Source organism: Hemiscyllium ocellatum, chromosome 10 (assembly GCF_020745735.1).
Source record: "Hemiscyllium ocellatum isolate sHemOce1 chromosome 10, sHemOce1.pat.X.cur, whole genome shotgun sequence".
NCBI lineage: Eukaryota > Metazoa > Chordata > Chondrichthyes > Orectolobiformes > Hemiscylliidae > Hemiscyllium > Hemiscyllium ocellatum.
Window position 1 is genome coordinate 22,811,728 of NC_083410.1, and position 24,666 is coordinate 22,836,393.

The 24,666-nt window shown below is 40.9% G+C and overlaps 1 protein-coding gene across 1 annotated transcript in view; it reads right to left on the minus strand.

The window, feature by feature from the left end:
• Positions 1–10,328, minus strand: part of mocs3 (molybdenum cofactor synthesis 3) — a 67,998-nt gene extending 57,670 nt beyond the window's left edge. Inside the window, exons 1-2 of the mRNA XM_060830843.1 lie at positions 9,891–10,328; positions 2,890–3,025 (exon numbers count right to left, since the gene is read on the minus strand). Of these exons, the coding sequence (XP_060686826.1) occupies positions 2,890–3,025; positions 9,891–10,025 (271 nt within the window). The 5' untranslated portion in view covers positions 10,026–10,328. The remainder of the gene's footprint in view (positions 1–2,889; positions 3,026–9,890) is intronic.
• Positions 10,329–24,666: the final 14,338 nt, after the last annotated feature.

A 24,666-nucleotide genomic window follows, 5' to 3' on the forward strand; every position in this document is an offset into this window, starting at 1 on the left:
TTGTTTAATCCAATGTTAGGGCACATGTCACATTTAATTTGCTTATAATTGTATTTTAAACACCAAGGATCCAGAAGATATGGGATATACTTCTAGTATTGGTGTCTGAAACAGACCATATAAAAATTTGAGTCGGCAGATGATTGAAAAAGAAAATGAAATAAAACACAATATGGACGAGTTAGAACAACCACCCTGTTTATCTATTTCCAAGATAATATTGCGCAACAGAAAGTGAAATTATAAAAGTCCACACTTTTACTCAAAATACTTGTAACAAGTGTAAATGGTGCTTTGACTAGCGTTTCCAAAATTGATGGGTTCATGGCTTCCCTGTCTCAATGTGCTGAAGGTCTCACAATTTCTGCCTTTTTATAATGAGGATATAGATACAGGATTTGTCTTTTAAAAATGTTAAGTTTGAAATGCTTACAGGTCACTGGAAGGAATAATGGAGAAAATCTAATTTTGTTTCTGTGTGTTAGGTTACAATGTTTTTTCCCCAAATGTAAGTTCCAAGGTTAAATCATTTCCAATTTTTCTTTTTGCACTGAGTAGCACATCAAGACATGTTTTCTCAGTTTCTAATAATGGCAATGAATTATTGCATGAAGCTAAGCTCTTCCACTACAGACTGCAATCGTAATTCCCAAACTATTCTAACACTCGTATGTGACTGGCTAAAATAAAAAGGGAGATTTAAAACTAGATTATAATTAAAAATGCATAATAGATACCAATGTTAACAATATCATATAAAACAATCAGAAGCATTCCACCCTCACTGTCCCAGATCTATTTACAGTATCAGATAGTAGGACAAAATATCCAGCTGAGATTTTGGCAAACTGCTACATAGCTGGCATTAATGTTGGTCAGGGTTCAGCTCTGTTGGATCAATCATGTGGTTTAGGTTTGCATGAAGAATTTTCACATTACAAAAACAATAGTACTCTAAGCCAACTACACACGGAAATCAGACCAAAGGACATCTCAAAATTAGATATAGCCTCAGTTTGCTAGAGTTTTCAAGCTAAATCATGGGGGATGTAACCCTGGATAAACACAAATGGAAAACTCTCTGTTCTCAAGCTGTTTCAACATTTAAAGAGAACAGTCAGATGACTTTAGAACAAGCACTTCATATGTAGCATTTGCAATAAGAGATTTCAGTAATGTTACACAAGATTACATTAACCTAAACTGCAAACTTGTCTTTATTTGCTTCTTTGCTGAACACTCATCTGTCAAAGCAATGGAACAATCATTAATTGGGATTATATATTGTGTTCAGTATTCCATTTGTGGAAATAAATTAGTCATTACTATATGTGGAATTCACGTAGTGCAGAATTATAAAAAGTCATAAAACATTTGCGATTATTATTGGAATAATTTAGAGCCAGCTTAGTCCAACTTCTCTCATATCAGCAATGTGGCAGTAAGGATACAAGCATAATAGCCACTGCTTAATCCAATCGCTAGGTCTGGGTTCAGAAAATAATTACAAGGATGTTGCCAGGGTTGGACGGTTGAGCTCTCGGGGGAGGCTGAATAGGCTGGGGCTGTTTTCTCAGGAGCATTGAAGACTATGGGGAGACCTTACAGAACTTTATAAAGTCATGAGAGGCATGGATAGGGTAAACAGACAAGTTTTTTTCCCCAGGGGTGAGAAAGTCCAAAATCAAAAAACATAGGTTTAATATGCGAGGGGAAAGATTTAAAAGGGATCCAAGGGGCAACCTTTTCACGGGTGGTTCATGTATGCAATGAACTGCCAGAAGAAGTGGTGGAGGCTGGGACAATTAGAACATTTAAAAAGCATCTGGATGGATACATGAACAGGAAGGGTTCAAAGAGATATGAGCCAAGTGCTGGCAAATGGGACTAGATTAGTTTAAGATATCTGGTCGGCATGGATGAGTTGGACTAAAGGATCTGTTTCTGTGCTATACATCTCTATGACTCAGAAGTATTTCTGCAACTGTCCATCACATTTCTGTTTTCCACGAAAAGTGAGTAAAAGCAGTAATCCAAATCATACGACTTTTAGTCACAGATCTCTTTTTCTCTCAAGGTATCAATACAGCATCAGCCCTGTAAACAAAGAAATTCAAATTCACCATCCCTTTCTGAAAAAAGAAGTATTTTCAGCATGCTTGAAAATGGTTAAAAAGTGAAATCTGTTTTCACAATAAAGGCTTTCAGCAGGATTTTGTTACACCGCCCAATATTAAAAAAAATTAAAATCTGCTTTTCAGACATGCACTACTTTCTTTTGAAAACATAATTGTCAACCAAGAAAACTAATTTGCTTCTAATAATAACAGCATCAGATAAATATAGTCTTTTGATAAGATAAGGGGGAAACCACCTAGGTGTCTCCCCAGTTGTTTCAGCAGCTTTGAACCTATAAAACCCCCAAACAAAATTCAAATTTACTCAATAGCTCGCAAAATGCTAGTTTTGGGGCGGCACGATGACTCCGTGGTTAGCACTGCTGCCTCACAGCGCCAGGGACCTGGGTTCCCACCTCGGGCAACTGTCTGTGTGGAGTTTGCACATCCTACCCGTGTCTGCGTGGGTTTCCTGCGGGTGCTCCGGTTTCCTCTCAGTCCAAAGATGTGCAGGTTAGGTGAATTGGCCATGCTAAATTGCCCATAGTGTTAGGTGCATCATAGGAGTGGGGGTTGGGTTTCTCTTGGGAGGATCGGTGTGGACTTGTTGGGTCGACCGGCCTGTTTCCACATTGTAGGTAATCTAATCTAATTATATATTGAATTCAAATTTTCGACTTGAACTCCACCACTGATATTACTTGTCCAATACTAGAATTGTTAAGTCTCAAATTTTATGAACTATATTCATTATGATTATTTTAAATATTACCTTTGACTCCAAACTCTGGGATGATGAGCTGTCTGCTGTATCTCAGGATCTCTTCATTAGAGAGCGACTTTTCTTCCAATGGAGGCATCTCTGTTACTTGTTTCAGTAATGGAAACGTATTTCCAGAATGAGAATCCTGAAAAAGAAAGACATTTACCGAACTGGGAGGATGAACAGGCATGGACCTAAAATGTTGACTCTGTTCCTCGCTCTGCTAAAGATGCTTGGTCTGCTGTGTATTGCCAATATTTTTACATAAAAAGATGTCACAGAAACGCTACAGTACTGTAGGGGAACATTTGGCCTATGCCGTATTCCCAAAAAAGTATTGCAACTAATGCCACTCCCCATACTTCTTCCTGTAGTCATAGAGATGTACGCCACAGAAACAACTTGCCCATGCTAACCAGATATCCTAAATTAATCTTGTCCCATTTGCCAGCATTTGGCCCATATTCCTCTAAACCTTTCCTATTCATTTACCAATCCAGATACCTTTTAAATGTCCTAATTGTACCAGGCTTCACCACATCCTCTAGCAGCTCATTCCATACATATCACCGTCTGCATGAAAAGGTTGTCCCTTGGGTCCCTTTCAAAAGGGCAGCACAGTGGCCTCATAGCACTAGGGACCCGGGTTTGATTCCCACTTCAGGTGACTGTGGAGTTTGCACATTCTTGTGTCTGCATGGGTTCCCTCCGGGTGCTCCGGTTTCCTACCACAATCCAAAGATGTACTGGTCAGGCGAAATGATCATGCTAAATTGTCCATAGTGTTAAGTGCATTAGTCAGGGATAAATGTAGGAGAGTGGGTCTGGGTGGATTATTTTTCAGAAGGTCGGTGTGGCCTGTTTCCACACTGTAGAGTATCTAATCCAAATCTAAAACCTTTCCCCTCTCCTCAAACCTATGCACTCTAGTTTTGGACTGGCCCGCTCCCGGGAAAAGACCTTACCTATTCAAGTGGAGGTGGGTACTGCAGATGCTGGAGATCAGAGTCAAGATTAGACTGATGCTGGAAAAGCACAGCAGGTTAGGCAGCATCCGAGGAGCTGGAATATCGATGTTTCAGGCAAAAGCCCTTCATCACCACTCCTGATGAAGGGCTTTTGCCCGAAATGTCGATTTTCCTGCCCTTTGGATGCTGCCTGACCTGCTGTGCTTTTGCAGCACTACTCTGACCTTGTCTATTCATCATATCCATGCCCCTCATGGTTTTTATGAACCGCTGTTGGATCACCAGAATCTGGTTTCCAGCATCTGCAGTCATTGTTTTTACCTCGTTGATTTTAACCCTACTGCGAATCCTCTTGCAAGGATGCCTGCTTTGAAGAAGTTTTCCTCCTCTCTCTACAAGAATCTCAGGGAGTCCCTCTCACACTGCAACTCCCAGGTCATTTCTTCTGCCCTGAAACTCTTCTACCATGTCGTGAAACAAACTCGCTACGACAGCCACATTTGCTTCCTCAGTGCCTGCCTCCGTAACCAATTCATCCCCCACGGATTCCGAACCACCTTTAAACCAGCACAGTTCGGACCCGAACAGGACAAACAGTACAGACCACAGATTCAAAAACACCAGCAACAGTTCTCTTTCAGGATCTCAGAATCTAGTTTCCAGCATCTGCAGTCATTGTTTTTACCTCACCCCTCAGCCTCTAATGCTCCAGAGAAAATAACTCCAATCTACTCAGCTTCTCCCTTTACTTCAAACCCACCAACCCTGGCAACATCCTCCTGCACATTCTTGTTCAGATAGTACTTCAATTCTCTTGAATGCCCCATTTGAACTTGCCTCCAAAATGCTCTTAGGCTGTGCATTCATGATCCTAACTATTTGCAGCATGAGAGTTTTTTGTCATTTCATCACTGCTTTTGACAATTATCTTAAAATCCATGCCCTCTTATTCTGAAACCTTCCATTAACAGGAATAGTTTGCCCCTATGTATTCAGAGCAGACATTCAGGATTCTGAATACACCTATGAAAGCTCCTCTCAAACTTCTCCAAGAGGAAAAAAAAACACAGACCCAACATCTCTAATTACTTCACCTAACTCAAATTCTTCATCCCCGAAACCACTTTTGAACTGCTGCTGCACTCTCTCTAACATCTTCACATCCTTCCTAAAGTGTGGCAACCAGGCGGGGACATAATATTCCAGCTGAGGCTGAAGCAATGTTCTATTTAGGTTTAACATAACATCCTTACTTTCATTCTCTATGCCCTTACTAAAAGTGCCCTGGATGCTGTACAATTTATTAACTGCACTCTCATCCTACTCTGTCGCCAATCATTTATGAACGAATACACCCCAGATGCCTCTGCACCCATTTTAGCAATATGTTTTACAAGACCTCTGCTTTTTCTTCTGACAAAATTCTGATCACTTCTATATTAAAATTTGTCACTTGAACATCCATTCCACCCATCTGTTTATGACATTTTGAAGTTCCACATTATCCTCCTCATGGTTCAAAATACTTTCAAGTGGTCTAATCCACAAATTCTAGAATTGTGCACAGTACACCAAAAATCTAGATATTAATATTAGCAGACATCTGTACACCAATTAATGGAGAGTTTCACTACAAAAGTCTCAAGTCTAGAAAATGTCTAATATCCACTACTTTAAGTTAACCATATTATTATATTCCATTTCAATCACGAAACTCTAGATATGCACACCAGTCCTATTGAGCAGCATCTAATCAAATGCCTTTTGGAAGTCCACATACAATACATTGTTTTTGATGTTCAACCAAGGGATTATAGGAGTCACTGACTGGGCCAGCATGTATTGCCTTCTTTACCAGCCACGGCTATGTTACGTTCCTTAACTGCTGCAAGCCTGTAGGAGAAGGAACACCCACAATGTTGTCAGAAAGGGCACGCAAGGAATGTTGAAGAAATATGATACATTTCCAAGTCAGGATGATTTGTCACCTGGAAACTGTACGTGCAGGTGGTAGTGTTGCTAAGTATCTTCTGCCTTGTCATTCTAGGTGGTAGAGATTGAGGGTTTCAAAAGTTGCTGTCATTGGAGCTTTGCTGAGTTGCTGTGGTGCACACTGTGTCAGTCGTAAAGGGAGTGGATGTTCAAGGTCATAATTGGATGCAATCAAGTCATCTACTTTGTATTGGATGGTGTCAAGCGTCTTGAGTGTTGTTGGAGCTGCACCCATCCAGACAAAGGGATATTATTTCAATCTGCTCGTGTTTTGTAGATGATCCAGACCCTTTAGATGGAAGGAGTTACTTGTTGCAGAATTCCTACGTTCTGACCCATTCTGGTCACCACAGTATGAATGTACCTGGTCAAATTTTGTTTGGTTTCTGGACAATATTCACCTCCAGGATGCTGAAAATGCAGGATGGGGTGATGACAATACTACTGAATATCAAGAGGTGATGGTTAGGTTCTCCCTTGGAGAGGACGATTGGCATCATACAAATACTGGGCAATATTGAAATTGTACTGAAACAATTTGGCTAGGGTCACAGCTAGTTCAAAAGCACAACTCTTTCTTCAACACTGTTAATCAAATGCTGACAGGGCCAATAGTCTTTTGCCATTTTTGGATATCATGTGAGTAAAGCCAAATCATTTGAAAACTGTATCTGTGATGCTGTGGACCTCGGGAGTAAGTCAAGGCAGATCATCTACTTGACATATCTGACTGTTCAGTTTTACAGTTTGTACTAATGTGTAGCTTTCATCAATTACTCTCTGTTCATCATGGGGTCAGAAGTGGGATGTTCATAAATGATTGCAGAATGTTCAGATGCATTCATGACTCATGAGATATTGAAACAGTAAGGTCTCCAAATGTAGCAAGGCCTAGAAACATCCAGGTTCAAGCTGAAAGGTTGCAAGTCATATTCACACCAAGCAAGCGCAAGGCAATGATCGACTCTAACAAGTGAGAATCAATAATTGCCCTTTGACATTCAATGATATTACCATTGCTGAAACCCCACTGGCAACATTAGCCAGAAACTGAACTGGAAACACCCTGTTAATACAATGGTGACAAGAGAAAAGTCAGAGGCTAGGATTCCTGCAGCAAGGCATGGTGGCTCAGTGGTTAGCACTACTGCTTCACAGCACCAGGGTCCCAGGTTTGATTCCAGCCTCCAGCAACTGTCTGTGTGGAGTTTGCACATTCTCCCCGTCTGCGTGGATTCCTTCCGGGTGTTCTGGTATCTATCTTACATATGCCTCTCATGATTCTATATACCTCTATAAAGGTCACCCTTCAGACTCCTGCGCTCCAGGGAACAAAGTCCCAGCCTATCCAACCTCTCCTTATAACTCAAACCTTCCAGTCCAGTTAAGCTCCTAGTAAATCTTATCTGCCCTCTTTCTAGTTAAAAATATCCTTAGTAGGGCAATCAAACCTCCACACAGTACTCCAAACGTGGCCTCAACAATACCTTGTACAGCTGCAACAAGATGTCCCACCTCCTGTGCTCAATGCTTTGACCAATGAAAACTCACATGCCAAAAGCCTTCTTTACTGTCCCGTCTACTTGTGACTCCATTTTCAAGGAGCTATGAACCTGTACCTTTAGATTTCCCTGTTATATAACACTTCCCAGGGCCCTGCTACTGACAGTGTATGTCCTATCCTGGCTTGCTTTACCAAAATGCAACACCTGGCCATTCCTTCACCCACTGGCCAGGTGATCAAGATCTCACTGCATTTCCAGATAACCTTCTTCACTGTTTTCCACCTACAAGGCACAAGTGATCCTCTTTACTTGCCCGTTTGAGCACACCTTCAACAACAATAAGAACAAAAGTGAAGTACAGCATAGGTACAGTGCCCTTTGGCCCTCCAAGCCTGTGCCGATCATCTTGCCCTAACCAAACTAAAAGACAAACATTCTGCCCTTATTTGGTCTGTATCCCTCTATTCATGTAATCATCCAGATGCCTCTTAAACGTCTGCTTCCACCATCTTTTATGGCAGGGCATTCCAGGCTCCCACCACTCTGCGTGAAAAACTTCCCTCGCACATCTCCCTTAAACCTTCCCTCTCTCACCTTGAACTTCTGCCCCCTTGTAATTGAAACTTCAACCCTGGAAAAAAGCCTCACACTATCCACCCTATCTTTGCCTCTCAATTTTGTAGATCTCTGTCGGGTTTCCTTTCAGCCAGTCTTTCCAGTGAAAACAATCCTAGTTCTTTTCACCTTTCCTCAGAGGCAATGCCCTCAAGATCAGGCAACATCCTGGTGAACCTTCTCTGTATTCTCTCTAAAGATTCCACGACCTTCTGGTAATGTAGTGACCAAAACTCCACACAATACTCGAAATGCGGCCAAACAAGGGTTTTACGTAGCCGCACCATGGTTTGCCAATTCTTGTGCTCCATGCCTCGGCCGATGAAGGCAAGCATGCCAAATGCACTCTTAATCACTTTGGCCACCTGTGTTGCCACTTTTAGGAAACTGTGGACCGGCATGCTCAGCTCTGTCTGTATGATAATGTTTCTCAGGGTTCTGCCATTTACAGTATAATTCAAACCTAAATTTGATCTCAAATGATCACCCTGCATTTGACTGTATTAAACTTCATCTGCCATTTCTGTGCCCAAGTCACCAATCTATATCCTGTTGTATCCTTTCACAATTGTTAGTATATACACATACACACTACAAACAAAGGATCCAAGACCAATCCCTGTGGAATACCACGAGTTACCCATTTCCATTCTGGAAAACACCCTTCCACAGCCACCTGTCCTCTATGACCAAGTCAGTTTATATCCATCTAGCAAGCCCTTCCCAAATTCCATGTGATTTTAGCTTTTGTACCAAACTGTCATGTGGGACTTGATCAAATGCCTTACTAAAGTCCATATAAATTACATCCACGGCCCTTCCTTCATCAATTACTTTTGTCACCTCTTCAAAAAATGCAATCAGTTTGGAGACACATGACCTTACAAAACCATGCTGTCTGTCACTAACTAGTCCATTGTCATCCAAATGTGCATATATCTTGTGCCTTAGTATCTCCTCCAAGAGGTTCTCCACGACAGACATCAAGTTCACCTGCCGACAATTTCCTAGATTATTGTTGAAGCTCGGCACCATCCAGGGCACAGAGCACATTGGCATCACATGATTGGCACCACAACTGATAATATTATAGAAATAGTGTGTATCATATAAATGATGCACTGCAGAAATTCTGCAATGCTCCTTTGACAGTACCTTCTAACCATGGCCACTGCCATCTAGAAGGGCAAGTGCAGTGGAAACCACAATCTCCAAGCTATTCCCAAGCTAGACTTGGATTTTGATCACTTTTCTTTCACTTTGGACAAGTCAAAACCTTAGAATTCCCTCCATAACAGCACTGTGGGTGTACATATATCTAATCTACTGCAGAGGTTCAATATGTCACCTCTAGTGTCAACAATACGAAGGATATGCCCCAACCAAAAGACCTTGCTTTGAATGAGATGTGCCTCAAATTGCTTTCAGGAGGACACTGTTGTTGGACCATGAGGTTTGGAGAATCTTGCAAAGGCACTGTTGATAAGACATTTTCAATGTTTTGCCATCTCCCAAGCTTGGGCTCAACCAGGATACTCCAGAAATCTTCACAGCAGGCAAACATTAGCAGTTGGACCTTCCTGTTTGTTGTAGTACAGCAAGAGTTTTGTTTACAACAGTGAAAGGGATACAGTAACAGAGGCATAACTGCAAGCTCATAGCTAAGCTGTATCTTAACTCCATCTGGTTACCCAATTCTTATTAAACAACCTTATCTAAAGGAGCGATTCAATTTCAGTTTTGGATTTCTCAATTGACCTAGTTTGGGGAGGATGGTGAAATAACAGCAATAAATCTTTACCAGTCTGTACTAAAACTGTTAGACTGCATTTACTCTTCTCGAGAACTAGAGACATTGATGGTTAAGCTGACATAAAAGCAGTTCTTCAGGAAGACAATTGATCTGAGGGTGGGGACTCTCTTCATGTACCTGTTGTAAGTGGACAACCGCTGCCTTTAACCTCTGCACTTCCTGCTCCTTCTTGAATAATTCATCTCTCAGCCTCTCCACCTCCTGCTCCTTCTCCTTCTTAAACATTTCATCCCTCGGCCTCTCCACTTCCATGTTCAAACTGAAAAACAGTCCCTTAAATCGTGCTTCTCCACGTGCACTCCCGCTTCAACGTTGAATTCAGCCGAAGGACCAGAAACAGTGCAACACACAGAAAGCTGCGACTGCTCAACATGGCCGTGCCCTTCCTATACTAAGATGGTCGTCAACGCTGCCTCCTTTCGCCCTTCCTTTACAAAGATGGTCGTCAGCTCAGCCTCTTAACGTATGCAGGTCACCACCGCTGCAGTTTCTTAGCAATATGGCCGACATTCTCCAATATGTCCTTACAGAAGGATTTTCTCTCCAATTTTCTTGAATTCCCCACTTTGTTCTTATTTTTGATCACTGATTTCAAAGCTGTTCGGCATCGATGGTTTTCAAGGCTCAAATATTTGGAATTCTTTCTGCCTATTTTAATCCGTTCAGACGTGTCACGACAAACCCCTGGGTCTTCGGCTCAGAGGCAGGGACACTAGCACCGCCTCACGAGAGATTTTAATTTTTTAAAAAATTACATTTACGAATCTTCTTAATCAACCTGTTCAGGCAGGTTCCGACACACTTGGAGTGGACTTGAACCAAAGACTTCTAACCCAGAGACAGAGATGTACACTGTACACAGGACTCGCAAATTCGAATAGAACCAGGGACATCAATTCACACAACTGTGCCGATTCCTGTTGAAGGGCTTTTGCCTGAAACATTGATTCTCCTGCTCCTCAGATGCTGCCTAACCTGCTGTGCTCTTGAGCTACTTCAATTGTGCACTTCCCCACTTTTTCTTATTACAATGGAATCCCCATGTTCTTTTACTATACCCAAAGTGCTGAAAATGTGTTGCTGGAAAAGCGCAGCAGGTCAGGCAGCATCCATGGAACTGGAGATTCGACGTTTCGGGCATAAGCTCTTCTTCAGGAAGGGCTTATGCCCGAAACGTTGAATCTCCTGTTCCTTGGATGCTTCCTGACCTGCTGCGCTTTTCCAGCAACACATTTTCAGCTCTGATCTCCAGCATCTACAGTCCTCACTTTCTCCTATATCCAAAGTGCCCTATTTTGTTTCACCCATCACAAAATCACCCGTTATACCTTTTTCATCTATTAACAACATCCAGTAAATCATCCATGTTTCCTAATGAAAGATTTACATGCAAAGCCGATTATGGACCTCACAGTTCTTCTCTTGGCGAGTACAGTATCAGTTTGGTGCTGCAAAAGCACAGCAGGTCAGGCAGCAAAGCAGGAGATTGGACGTTTCGGGCAAAAGCCCTTCATCAGGAATTCTGCTTCTCGGATGCTGCTTGACCTGCTGTGCTTTTCCAGCACCACATTCTCGACTCTAATCTCCGGGGTCTGCGGTCCTCACTTTCACAGAGTTCATCAATGATCTAATGTGAAATAATTATATGCTGCCTACCATTTCAATTCAATAGATACCTCAAATTTTGAGTGTTGAAATAAGTGAACTGGCTTTTTAAAAACAATACACTGCAAATGCTGAAAATCTGAAATAAAAAATAGAAAATGCTGGAGAAATTCAGTAGGTTGATAAACATCTATCACTTTGTAACCTGAAGTTCAGATGCATCACAAGTAGACATTTCTAAGAGTACAACAGAGTATGATTTTTTTAAAAAATCGTGGATCAGGAAAGCAACCCTGGAGGAATTGGCACTAAAAATTATTTTTCAATTTGTACATTTTTTTTAAATGCAGAAGACACGTGATAATACAAGAGGCTATTCAATAACATCAGAGTCCATGGTATTGGAGCAGTATATTAAAGGTTTGGCTAACTATAGACAGAAAGTTGGATTGGGGGAAGGGATTTTCAGGATGGCAACCTGTAACTAATGGTGAACCACAGGTATTAATGCTGTGGACACAATTATTTACAATATATGTTAATAATTTGGATGAAGAAAGTGAATGTACTATAGCCAAGTGTAATGATGACACAAAAATAAGAGGAAAGACGTGGTGAGGATTAAACAAAGAGTCAGCAGAGGGATATAGACAAGATCAATTAGTAAACAAAAACTTAAAAATCACACAACACCAGGTTCCAGTCCAACAGGTTTAATTGGAAGCACACTAGCTTTCAGTACGCCATTCCTTCACCAGGTGACAATCACCTGATGGAGGAGTGGTGCTCCGAAAGTTAGTGTGCTTCCAATTAAACCTGTTGGACTATAACCTGGTGTTGTGTGATTTTTAACTTTGTACATCCCAGTCCAACACCGGCATCTCCAAATCATAACCAAAAACTTGGCAGATGGAATGTAATGTAGGGAAATGTGAGGATAAGGTGTCCTGGCAATTGAAGACGTCAATAAAGATAGTCATAGAGTCATAGAAATATTCAGCACAGAAGTAGACCTTTCCATCCAACTCATCCATGCAACCAGATAATCAGGGAAGATTAACTAGTCTGATAATAGGTATGGAGGGGCTGCTTTAGGAGGAGAGGTCAAGTAGATTGGGCATGAAATATGAAAGAATGTGATACAACCTTACTAAAACACACAAGGTTCTGGATCTCAGAATAAGAGATTATAAATTTAAGCTTAAAAATGTGTTACTGGAAAAGAGCAGCAGGTCAGCCAGCATCAAAGGAGAAGGAGAATGCTGCCTGACCTGCTACGCTTTTCCAGCAACACATTTTTAAGCTCTGATCCCCAGCATCTGCAGTCCTCACTTTTTCCTAGTTATAAATTTAAGACCAAGGACAAACTTCTTCTCTCATGGGTTGTAAATCTGAGGAATTCTTTATCACTGCAGGCTGTTTAGGTTGGTGTAGATAGATTTTTAATCAGGAAGGGAATCAAGGGTTATAGGGAAAATGCAAGTAAGCGGAGATGAGGATTAAAAGATCAGCCAAAGCATACCAAACATCTTCCTCACAACTCTGTCTACCTGTGACTCCACATTTAAAGAACTATGAACTTGTACCCCAGGTCTCTTTGTTCAGTAACACTCCTCAGGACCTTACCATTAAATGTATAAGCCCCACACTGATTTGCCTTACCAAAATGCAACACGTCATATTTGTGTAAATTAAACTTCATCTGCTACTCCTCAACCCATTTCCATCTGATCAAGGTCCCATTGTACTCTGAGGTAACTTTGGCTCTCCACTACACCACTTATTTTGGTGTCATCTGCAACCTACTAACCATAGTGATTTGCAAATCATTTATATAAACATCAAAACATTTGACTGATCCTTGCAGCACGCCACTGGTCATAGGCCGCCAGTCCAAAAAGCAACCCTCCACCACTATCCTCTATCTCTTACTGTTGAGCCAATTTTTTCATCCAAGTGGCTAGTTCTCCCTGTATTCCATGTGATCTAACCTTGTTAACCAGTCTACCATATGGAACATTGTCACAATTCCTTTCCTTATTCCTCAGATACTGAGCAGTCAGTGTCCAAATGCAGCAAGACCTGGAAAAATATTCAGGTTTTGGAACTGACAAGTAGGCCAGCATATTACTAATAATCCAGCATTGCCAGAACATTCCAAGTTGCTCAGACAGCAGATAAGGATCAATCATGTTTTTGAAGATCTGGATCACATGTATGACCAAGTAAGGATGACAGATTTCCTTCCCTAAAAAATTATTAATGAACCACATGAATTTTTATGTTTATCAACAGTGGTTTTATGGTCGCAATTCGGCTAGCTACTTATTCCAGGTTTTTATTGAATTCAAATGTCACCATCTGTCATGGTGGAATTCCAAGGATATCCCCAGAACACAAGCCTGGGCTGCTGGATTATGAGTCCAGTGATATTATAACTATGTCACCACCTCCTCCAAAAATATAAGGAACGAAAAACATAAAATAAAAATATATTTCAGGAAACCTTTAAAAAGATAACACTATTCTGGCTGATCAGTCCCCAATCTCAAGTTTGTCCTGTTAGCCTGCTGTTTTGCATGCTTATAGGGAAAAAAGGAGTTCCAGCTTTATTTCACAAAAATAATAAGGAACTGTCATGTGGACAGAACATTGGAATAAAAGTCTATAATTTTCACTTTGCTTGATAAAAGTAATTAATTAAACTGGTGACAGAAAATAGAGCAGTATTGATCATAAGAAGGTAAAAAGCAAAATAAAAGTAGAAAAGGTAGTAGGTACTTGTTAGGAAATATCTGTGGAGAATCAAGAATTGACAGTTGCATGTGAATGTTGTGAAAACATCAAGATCATGTCATTTCTGTTTCTAACCTTCCTTTTCAATGTGTCTAGTAAAGTTTAAGGTTGACTTCTCCATGTGTTATTTTTAAAACAAGGCTATAAAGAGCAGGATGATGAGGGTAATACTGCTGCATTGTGTATGTTGATTCTTTTCTTTTAATATTATAGAAGTCACTGGAGCATCCTACTTTTACCTCCAGATTTTGGGTGGGATTGGGGTGTTGCAGGTCTATAATTGATGTTTTGTATGATGAAGATGTTGAAGAACAATGTGACTGGCAAATCATTTGAATACCATTATATTTTGCTGATTGAAAAGAAACCCTGTTTTCAGTATAACTGCATATTAAATATTTTGATTATTGTTCAAAATGTAGATCAGGTTGCAGAGATTCATGAAGTGTTTTGCATCGTCTGACTGGTAACATGAAAGATGTACGATCTTCTATTAATTAATAACTTCAGCATTGTAAGTTATGATCTTCAATTCCATTTTAATTTATTCTAAACTGTATTCTTACCATAAACCTACACTGTCTAAAATTCAACAAATGTTTAGCTCTCTAAATGAGGATAATTGAAAATAAGGTATACTTTTAAATGAAAAATAAAATAAAATTTATTACTTAGTACATCAGGCACTAACTGATTAACACAGTAAAACATAATGTGGACTATTTATACAGCAACAACACATATTCATGAAATGCCCTCTTTACATATGAATGTCTGAACACCAGGAGCAGTAATTTGAACATCTGGGACATTTTTGTACTCTGAATCACCACCTTCACATAAAACGTTTTTAATAATTTGCAATTCTCAGGTTAATCACTTTTCATGGAAGGGAAGAAACAGAAGTGAAGGAATAGCTGTTATAGAATTTAATTATAAAATATGAGCAGAAGAAGACCATGTTGTCCCCCAAGCCTGTTCCAAAGATCATGCTCCATCTTTGATTTCAACTCAATCATCTGTTCGATCCCCAAAAGTCTAAAAATCTATCTTAGTCTTGATTATGCTGAATCATAGAACATCGGTAACCCATTGGGATAGAAAATTTCAAGGATTCACATAGCAGAATTTCTGATTATTTTCTTCTTTACGTTTCTAAGAAATCATCCTTACCTCAGTTTTGACTGATTGATCTCCTCGATTGAACCTGAGACACTTCCCCCTGTACCAAACTCTCCAGCCAAGAAAAACAACTCATCATTGGAGTGTCACCACCTGCAAGTTTCTTTCCAAGAAACACACCATCCTGACTGTATTATATCACCAACTGTTCAATGTGACTGGATCAATATCTCGTAATATGCTTCTTGTGTAACTACCTATCCCTATGAATTACAGCAATTCAGGAAGGAAATTCACCACCACCTTCTTACAGACAAGGAAGGATGTGCAATAAATGTTGGCCTAACTAGTATTGGCCACATCTTGTGAATAAGTAAGTAAATAAAATCAACCTCCCATCATTGGCCAACACTTCCATTCTGGGGGGAAATATAGTGAACCTTTTCGAAATGACCTCTAAATCAACAATGTCCTTCCGTGGGTAAGGAATCCAAAACTGTGCACTTTTAGCTACTTACCAACAAATAAATAATAATTGACTATGAAGTGAGTTGGAATTCCTTGAGAATACATTAGGTCCTGTTTAATGAAAGTCCTTTTCTCTTTTCAACACATTTCACAAAATGAAAATAGAAATGCATCAGTTAAAACATTTGTTTTCTCAACTAAAAACAAAAGAAAGCAATTGTAGCTGTACAGTGATTTGTCTACTCTGCATGTTTCATTTCAATATGAACAGTTTGTAATATATTACAATGATTTTCTTAGTTTTGATAGGTATTCTGAATGCTATCTATTGTAATTGGAGTCTTCTGTCTTAATATTATTTGGTAGCACAAAGTGACCCGAAAGCTATCAGTATGAACAATGCACAACATTGTGACATCATTACGAAGTTTACAGCTTTTCCTATGAACTAGAATTCTAACTAATTTGTTCACAGATTGCGTCGCTCCTTGTTCCCTTCCTTCACATTCTACCTAAGAAAGAAACAAGACAGTTGATGGGGTGCATCTTCACAAGATATGTGTTCAGATTACATATGTAGATTAAGGACATCCATGTCTACATCTCAACCATTGTGCTCAATCACAACAATATATCTTTGTTGCCAAACTACTTGCCTGACATTTAGTTTTGGATGATATACAGTATCTTCCAGATCAACATTTTGGACAGAATTTTCCCTGCACCTTAAAGACATGAGAAATAACAAGGTCATTGGGGAAATATGGCAAGTCCAGAAACTTAAGTCCAATTTTACAACCAAGTTTTGTATAGCGAGATGAGAATCAACCTGTGAGCAACAAGAGGTCTACTTGCATGCATTAACATCTCTTTACTGCCTACTATTGCCTAGTTTCTAAGTAGTTTACTAGTCTCCTACATGGAGGAGAAACATAGAAATATAGAAAATAGAAATAGAAAAAAAAAGCTATTCAGCCCATCAAGCCCTTTGTGCAATTCAACATGATCAAGGTTGATTCTCTACCTCAACGAGTAAAAAATGAGGTCTGCAGATGCTGGAGATCACAGCTGCAAATGTGTTGCTGGTCAAAGCACAGCAGGTTAGGCAGCATCTCAGGAATAGAGAATTCGACGTTTCGAGCATAAGCCCTTCCTGATGAAGGGCTTATGCTCGAAACGTCGAATTCTCTACCTCAACACCAAACTCCCTTCATTATCCTGTGTCCCTTGAGACCTTTAGCTCTTAACATCCATCTTTATTTTGTTAAATAAATTCAGTGATTTCACTTCACAGCCTTCTGTGGTAGAGAATTTCACAGATTAATAGAATCTCTTAGTAAATTAAACTCAATCTGCCCCTCCACAGCCCATTGGCCCATCTGATCAAAGTCCCATTGTAATCTGAGGTAACCTTCTTTGCTATCCATTACACTTCCAATTTTGGTGTCATCTGCAAACTTACTAACTATACCTCCATTGTTCACATCCAAATCATTTATATAAATGATGAAAAGTAGTGAACCCAGCACCAATCCTTGTGGCACTCCACTGGTCAGAGGTCTCCAGTCTGAAAAACAACTCTCCACTACCACCTTCTGTCTTCTACCTTTGAGCCAGTTCTTCCTGTATTGCATGAGACCTAATCTTGCTAATCAGTCTCCCATGGGGAACCTTGTCGAATGCCTTACTGAAGCCCATATAGATCATGTCTACTGCCCTCAGCAAACCTCTTTGTTACTTCTTCAAAAAACTCCATTAAGTTTGTGAGACATGATTTCCCATGCACAAAGCCATGTTGACTATCCCTAATCAGTCATTGCCTTTCCAAATACATGTACATCCTATCCCACAGGATTCCCTCCAACAACTTGCCCACCACCGATGTCAGGCTCAGTGATCTATAGTTCCCTGGCTTTTCCTTACCACATTTCTTAAACAGTGGCACCATGTTAGCCAACCTCCAGTCTTCTGGCACCTCACCTGTGACTATTGATGATACAAATATCTCAGCAAGGGACCCAGCAACCACTTCCCTAGCTTCCCACAGAGTTCTAGGGTATACCTGATCAGGTTCTGGAGATATATCCACGTTTATGCATTTCAGGACATCCAGCACTTCCTTCACTGTAATATGGACATTTTTTAAGACGTCATCATCCTTTTTCTTACATTCTATATCTTCCACGTCCTTCTCCACAGTAAACATTGATGCAAAATACTTGCTTAGTATCACCCCCATCTCCTGTGGCTCCACACAAAAGCTGCTTTGCTGATCTTTGAGGGGCTTTATTCTCTCCCTAGTTACCCTTTTGTCCTTAATGTATTTGTAAAATCCCTTTGAATTCTCCTTAACTGTACTTACCAAAGCTATCTTACTGTATATAGAGATCTGGCTCTTGTTTGTCTATTTTTTGACTCATGCCAAGCATGAATTTCATCCCCTTGAAAATGATACATCGTGTCTAAGTCGACCCCCTAATTTCAGTCCAAAAAAGTCTTCAAAACCCCACCTATCCATGAGTATATACGATATAAAGAAGTGAGTTGCAGAGAATTGTGTGAGATAACCGGCTAGGGTTCATGGAGATAAACTGTCCATAAAACTCTCAAAAAATTAACATTTTTGGTAAATGTTAACTTCCTTACCATTCCTATCAATTTAATCATAACCAAAGAATCACAGATAACGGCTCCTCTTCCTGGTATTCAATAGTGAATACAGTATTTCATGATATAATCCAAGAACACATCAGTTTCCACATGCATACTAGTGACACACAGTTCTACCTAACCACCACCTCCCTTGACCCCTGCAATGCATTTTTGCTGCAGATTGTCTCTAAATTTACAGACTTTTTGTTCAAAATCCATCACTTGATGAACAGAAATTTCCTCTAATGTAATATTCAAAACTGAAATGGGTCCTATTGCCCAAGCAAATAGCCTGGGCTTAAATGGTCTACTTATACATTTGGTGTGATACTTGACCTCAACATAAGCTTCTGTGCCATCACCAGATCTTCCTATTTTCACTTCTGTAACACCTATTAGTTCTATAACAAAACAAAGATAAAACAAAGAACTATGGATGTTGGAAATATGAAACAAAGTAGAAGTGCAAGAGAAACTAAGCAGGCCAGTCACCATTATCATCTCCAGCGCTTTCTGTTTTGTTTTAGCTAACTCTATGGCTGCTTTACTTCAATTGCCATTGAAACCCTCATCCATGCTTTTATTTGGAGACTGAACAGTCTGTGTTCATATGCAGTAAGACCCAGACTACATTGAAGCTTGGGATGATAAATGGCAAGTAACATTTGAATCAGAAAAGTACCAAGCAATTGCTATCTCCAACAGGAGAGACTCTAACCATTTCCCCTTAAATTTGCTGTTCCCTCCAGGACACCCTGGTCCAGTTTTCTTCACTCCCAACACCCCCCACAGCCTCATGGCAACACCTGTTTACTTCCTCCCTCCTCAGTATCCAAGAGCCCAAACACACCTTCCAAGTGAAGCAGCATTCTACCTGCACTTCATTCAATCTAGTTTAGTGTGATTGCTGCTCACAACGTGGTCTCCTTATCATTGGGGAATTGAAGTGGAGACTTGGTAACCACTTCACACAACACTTGCATTCTGTTCACAAAAAAGACCCTGAACTTCAGTTGCCTGCCAATTCAACACACTACCCTGTTCCCAGACCAACATCTCTGTCTCAGGTTGGCCTCAGTGCTCCAGCAAAGCTCAGCACAATTTGGAAGAACAGCATCTCATTTTCCACTTGGGTCCGTGTAGCCTTCCTGACTCAATATTGAGTTCAATAGGACTTGAACTCTCCCATGTCCTTACTCCAATATCAACACACTAGGCCTTATTGTCACATATTACACACAATCCATTGTTAGCCTGTAACAGTCCTCATGAATAGGTATTCACTCTCCTGGCCATATCATTATCCACTCCTTTGTCTGTCCAACTGTTCTTCTCTTTCTTTGGGCTGCATCCCCACCTATCAATCACTCCTTACCCCCTCCCTCCACCCTAGCTTCTGCATATAAACTGACATTTCCTGAAACATTAACTCTGATTTCTTTCCATAGATGCTGCCAGACCTGCTCAGCTTTTCCAGCAATTTCTATTTTTGTCTCCCATTTTCCCTGAACATTCATTTGCATTATCATTGTCGATAAAGTATGGCACTGGAAAATACACAGCAGGTCAGGCAGCATCTGAGCAACAGGAGAATAGATGTTTTGGTCAGGATCTTTCATCAGTACTCGGGAGGGGGAAGGGGACTGAGAAATAAATAGGGTCTGGTGGTGTATGGGGCTGAGGGCAGGTAGGTGGGATGGTGACAGGTGGATGGAGGAAGGAGAAGATTGTGATAGATCGGTGGGAAGGGTGGAGTGGATAGGTGGGTAGGAAGATGGACAGGTCAAGACGGTGGTGACGAGTCAGAGGATTGGATCATAGATAGGGTGAGGGAATGGGGAGATTTGGAAGCTGGTGAATTCGATCTTAAGGTTGGGTGGTTGTAGGGTCCCAGGCAGAAGCTGAGGTGTTCTTCCTCCAGTTTGGGGGTCGCCTTGTTGAGGCAGTGGAGGAGGCCCAGATGAACATGTCATTAGTGGAGTAGAGGAGGAGTTGAAATGGCCATTGAAAATTGGGGTTGTTTGGTCCATACAGACCAGAGATGTTCCCTGAACCATTCCGTGAGTTTGTGCTCAGTCTCACCGATGTAGAGGAGACCACATTGAGAGCAATAGATGCAGTAAATGAGGCTTGAGGTTAAGCAAGTAAATCTCTGCCGGATTTGGAATTATCCTTTGGGGCTTTGGATGGAGGTGAGGGAGGAGATGTGGTGCAGGTTTTGCACCTCTTGCGGCAGCAGAGTGAGGTGCCAGGTGTTGAAAGGGGTTTGGTGAGGAACATCTGAATACCCCACTATTAATATTCTGAGTGTTACCAACTGAGCCAACTAGGTGAGACCAGAAACTGAACTGCATTCATTGTGTAAATACTGTGATCACAAGAACAGGTCAGAGGTTGGAATTCTACAGCAAGTAATTCACCTCCTGACTCCCAAAGATTATCCACAAAGTTAGCTAGCAATAAAAAATGGACAATTGAATTTCAAGTTTCATCAACTTAATTTAATGCCTGGACTAAAATGGTATTAAAAAGAAAAGGACACTGACTTAAAATGGTGAGAGTAATCAACATTTTGGAATAGTCAAAATTGTCTGAACTCAAATTAACATTTTATCAGCTCCAACAACACTTAAGTAACTTGACATTATCCAGGACAAAGCAAATCACTTGATTACCACCCTATCTATCACTGACACATAGTGACAACATTGATTACCATCTACGAAGTACATTACAGCAACTCCTTTCGACAGCACATTTAAAAAAAAAGTTAATTGAATGTGGGTGTCTCTGGCTGGGCCAGCATTTGCCCGCCCCTAGTTGGCTTTGAACTGCGGAGCTGGCTAGGTGAAAGTGAGGACTACAGATGCTGGAGATCACAGTCTAGATTACAGTGGTGCTGGAAAAGCACAGCAGGTCAGGCAGCATCCAAGAAGCAGGAAAATTGACGATTCGGGCAAAAGCCCTTCATCAGAATGATTCCTGATAAAGGGCTTTTGCCCAAAACGTTGATTTTCCTGAGTAGCTGGCTAGCCATTTCTGACAGCAGTTAAAGGTCAAACATATGGCTATGGATCTGGAGTCATATGTAGGCCAGACCTAGTAAGGATGCTGTATATACTTCCCCAATAAAGTTAAGAATCACACAACACCAGGTTATAGTGTAAAAGGTGTATTTGGAAGTACTGCTCCTTCATCAGGTAGCTAATGGGGCAAGATCACAGGATACAGAATATATAGTAAAAGATCAAAGTGTCATACAACTAATGCGATGTATTGAACAAATCAATATTTGTCAAAACAGACAACTAACAATATAGGAAGAAGGTCAATGATCTTATGTGCCCCACAAAGGCAAGTGCCACCATCTACTCTCTGCCACCTCCAATCAGCACTTAATCTAACCCTGCCACTGCATACACCCCACAAAGGCTGATGGACTGCAACCCTTAGCATTAGATCTATTCAAGAGCCTGCATTCACCTCCTCCTCTACAACTGCTGACTCTCTCTGTCCTCTGCTGATCCTACTCATTGACTAGGGACACATCACCACTGCTCCTGCTCTGGCATGTTCACTAAATGCTCTTGCAGCCACTGCCATCATGGTCAATCCCCTCTTTTTCTCATTGCAAGAAAACACAGGCTCACAAGCAGGCCAAGAGGTCCCAATTACGTGGTAGGGATCGGGTGCAGGACATTAACTCCTCAGTCCCTGTGAGGAAAAGACAGTGAAACTAACCCTGTCCATTTATATGCTGATGAGGAGGAACCAAATGGCAACCAACCCAATAAGCTCTGTTATGCTATGCTCCTCCCCTTTTACCATTGCGCTAATTCATTGTTTTTCTGCAAAGGGTTTTTGCCATGTTCTCCAATTAATTCCATCTCTTCTCTTAAGCAGGCACTAGTGGCACCTCCAAAAGGAAAAAGGCTACAGTCTGAGACTCTCAGCTATCCCTCCAACTCTGAACCTTCAGAGGATTCACTGTCAAGGTTTTCAGCTGCATCCTTTAGCACTGAAGAGATTTTCACTTTTGTGGCTATTCTATATATATTAGACGCAGGAACACGATTTGGAGAGCACATCATTAACATTCCTCCACAGCTGGTTGAGGAAGAAAAGTCTGGTACAGATGACTGCCAAAGACCAGGCACCTACTCAGCCCAAAAGTGAAGACATGACTCTATTCTCATCCATAAATGACTTGTTCAACCTGCAGAGATTCAAATGAATATCAGGCAGGTGTGCCAGAAACATTCCGTTGACTGTAACAGAGGATGGAAGAGTTCTTCAAGATTCGGGGTCCCAAATGCAAGCCCCATGGAAAGGGTGGTGGCCACCTGAGACACCCAGGTCTAGCAGAACAATTAGTGACTATTGGTTAAGTGCTTTGTCCAGCTCTTTAAGACCTGGTATTCAGTATTAACAGCAAGGTGAGAAGACAATAGATACATAAGAGCAGGAGTAGGCCACTGAGCCCCTTGAGCTTGTTCTGCCATTCCACATCATGGCTGATCATCTACTTCCATGCCATATTCCTACACTATTCCCATATCCTCAATGACATTACCACTTCAAAATCTATGAATCTGATTTGAACTTATTTAACGACAGGGCTGGCACCACCCTCTGAGGTAGAAAGTTTCAAAGATTCACCATCCCCTGAGTGAAGAGTTTCTTCCTCAGCTCAGTAGAAAATAACATTTATTCTGATACAGTGAACCCTGGTCCCAAGTCCCATAGCCAAGGGAAAAATTCTTTCTATATCTATTCTGTGTTTGTCCTTTTAAGAACTTTTATGCTGTATGAGATCACCTTTCATTTTTCTAAACTGTAAAGAATAGTGGTCCAGTTTCTTCAATCTCTCTCCCAAGGCAATCCCACTAGCCTCGGAAACAGTTTGCTGAACCTTCTCTGCACTCCCTCTTTGGCAAATGTATCCTTCCTAGACAAGGGGACCAGAACTGAACACCCAGCTATGGCTTCACCAGTGTGCTATACAGTTGAAGCAAGACTTCTTTGCTCCTGTACACAAATCCTCTTGCAATAAAGACATACATACTTGTTTGCTACATCTGTGTACTAGCTTCTCGTGACCCATGAACAAGGATATCTAAGCCCTTTTCAAATGTCTAACCATTTAAGACTCTTTGTTCCTCCTACTAAAGTGAATAACCTCACAGTTGTCTACATTACATTGCATTTGCCATGCTCTGCCCACTCAGTCAGCAACCTCTTGAAGACTCTTTGCATCTGCCTCACAAATTATATTCCAACCAAGTCTTCTATTATCTGTAAACTTAGAAAGATTATAATTTGCCCTTACATCCAAATCATTGATATAAATTGTGAATATCTAGAGCACAAGTATTGATCCATGCAGAACCTGCTAACTTGAGAATGGGGCATTTATTCCTACTGTCTGTTTTTTGTGTATAAACCAATCCTCAATCCATGCTTGCATATATAAGATGGCAACTCTTGACCCGTTCCATTCCCTTTCAGCTGACCAGCTGCATCCTTTTTTTTGTTATTTCTTATTATTGCAATTATTTCTGAACTTCACCTTTTATATCAAATTTATCTTTTCTTCTTTCTGTCGCTGAGATCAGGCAGTTTGAGTTGGACGGCTCTGGGTCCTCAGTGGTTTTGGCTGGCCCTCAGTCTTCAGCAATTTTGATATGCCCTGATTCTTGGCAATTTCAGCAGGGTCCCGGTCCTCGGCAGCTTCAACATTGTTCTTGGTCCTTGTCAGTTGGAAGGCCTCTGGTCTTTGGACATTGGAGATGGTCTCAGCCAGTTATGGGTGCCCCAGGTCTCGGCAGTTGTAGCAGCCCCTCATCCTCAACAGTTGGGCAGACCCCTTGTAAACAATTTCTGAAACCTCTCAAAAGCCTCCACATCCTTTTAGTTGTATGACAACCAGAACAGTACACAGTATTCCAAATGTGATCAAATTAAACTTCTATACAGCTACAACATGACTTGCTAATTTTTATACTTCATAACCCAACTGATGAAGACAAGCTTGCCATATGCCTTCCTGGTCATTTTATACATTTGTGTTGTCACTTTCAGGGTACTTGCATTGAATTGATTTTTTTTTCTATTTATTCACTTTTGTGGGAATGTGGGCATCGCTGCCCATCCTTAGTTGCCCTTTGAGAAGGTTGTTGGTGAGCTGCTCTCTTGTACCGCTGCAGATCACCTGCTGTGGATTGATCCACAATGCCATTAGGGAGGGAAT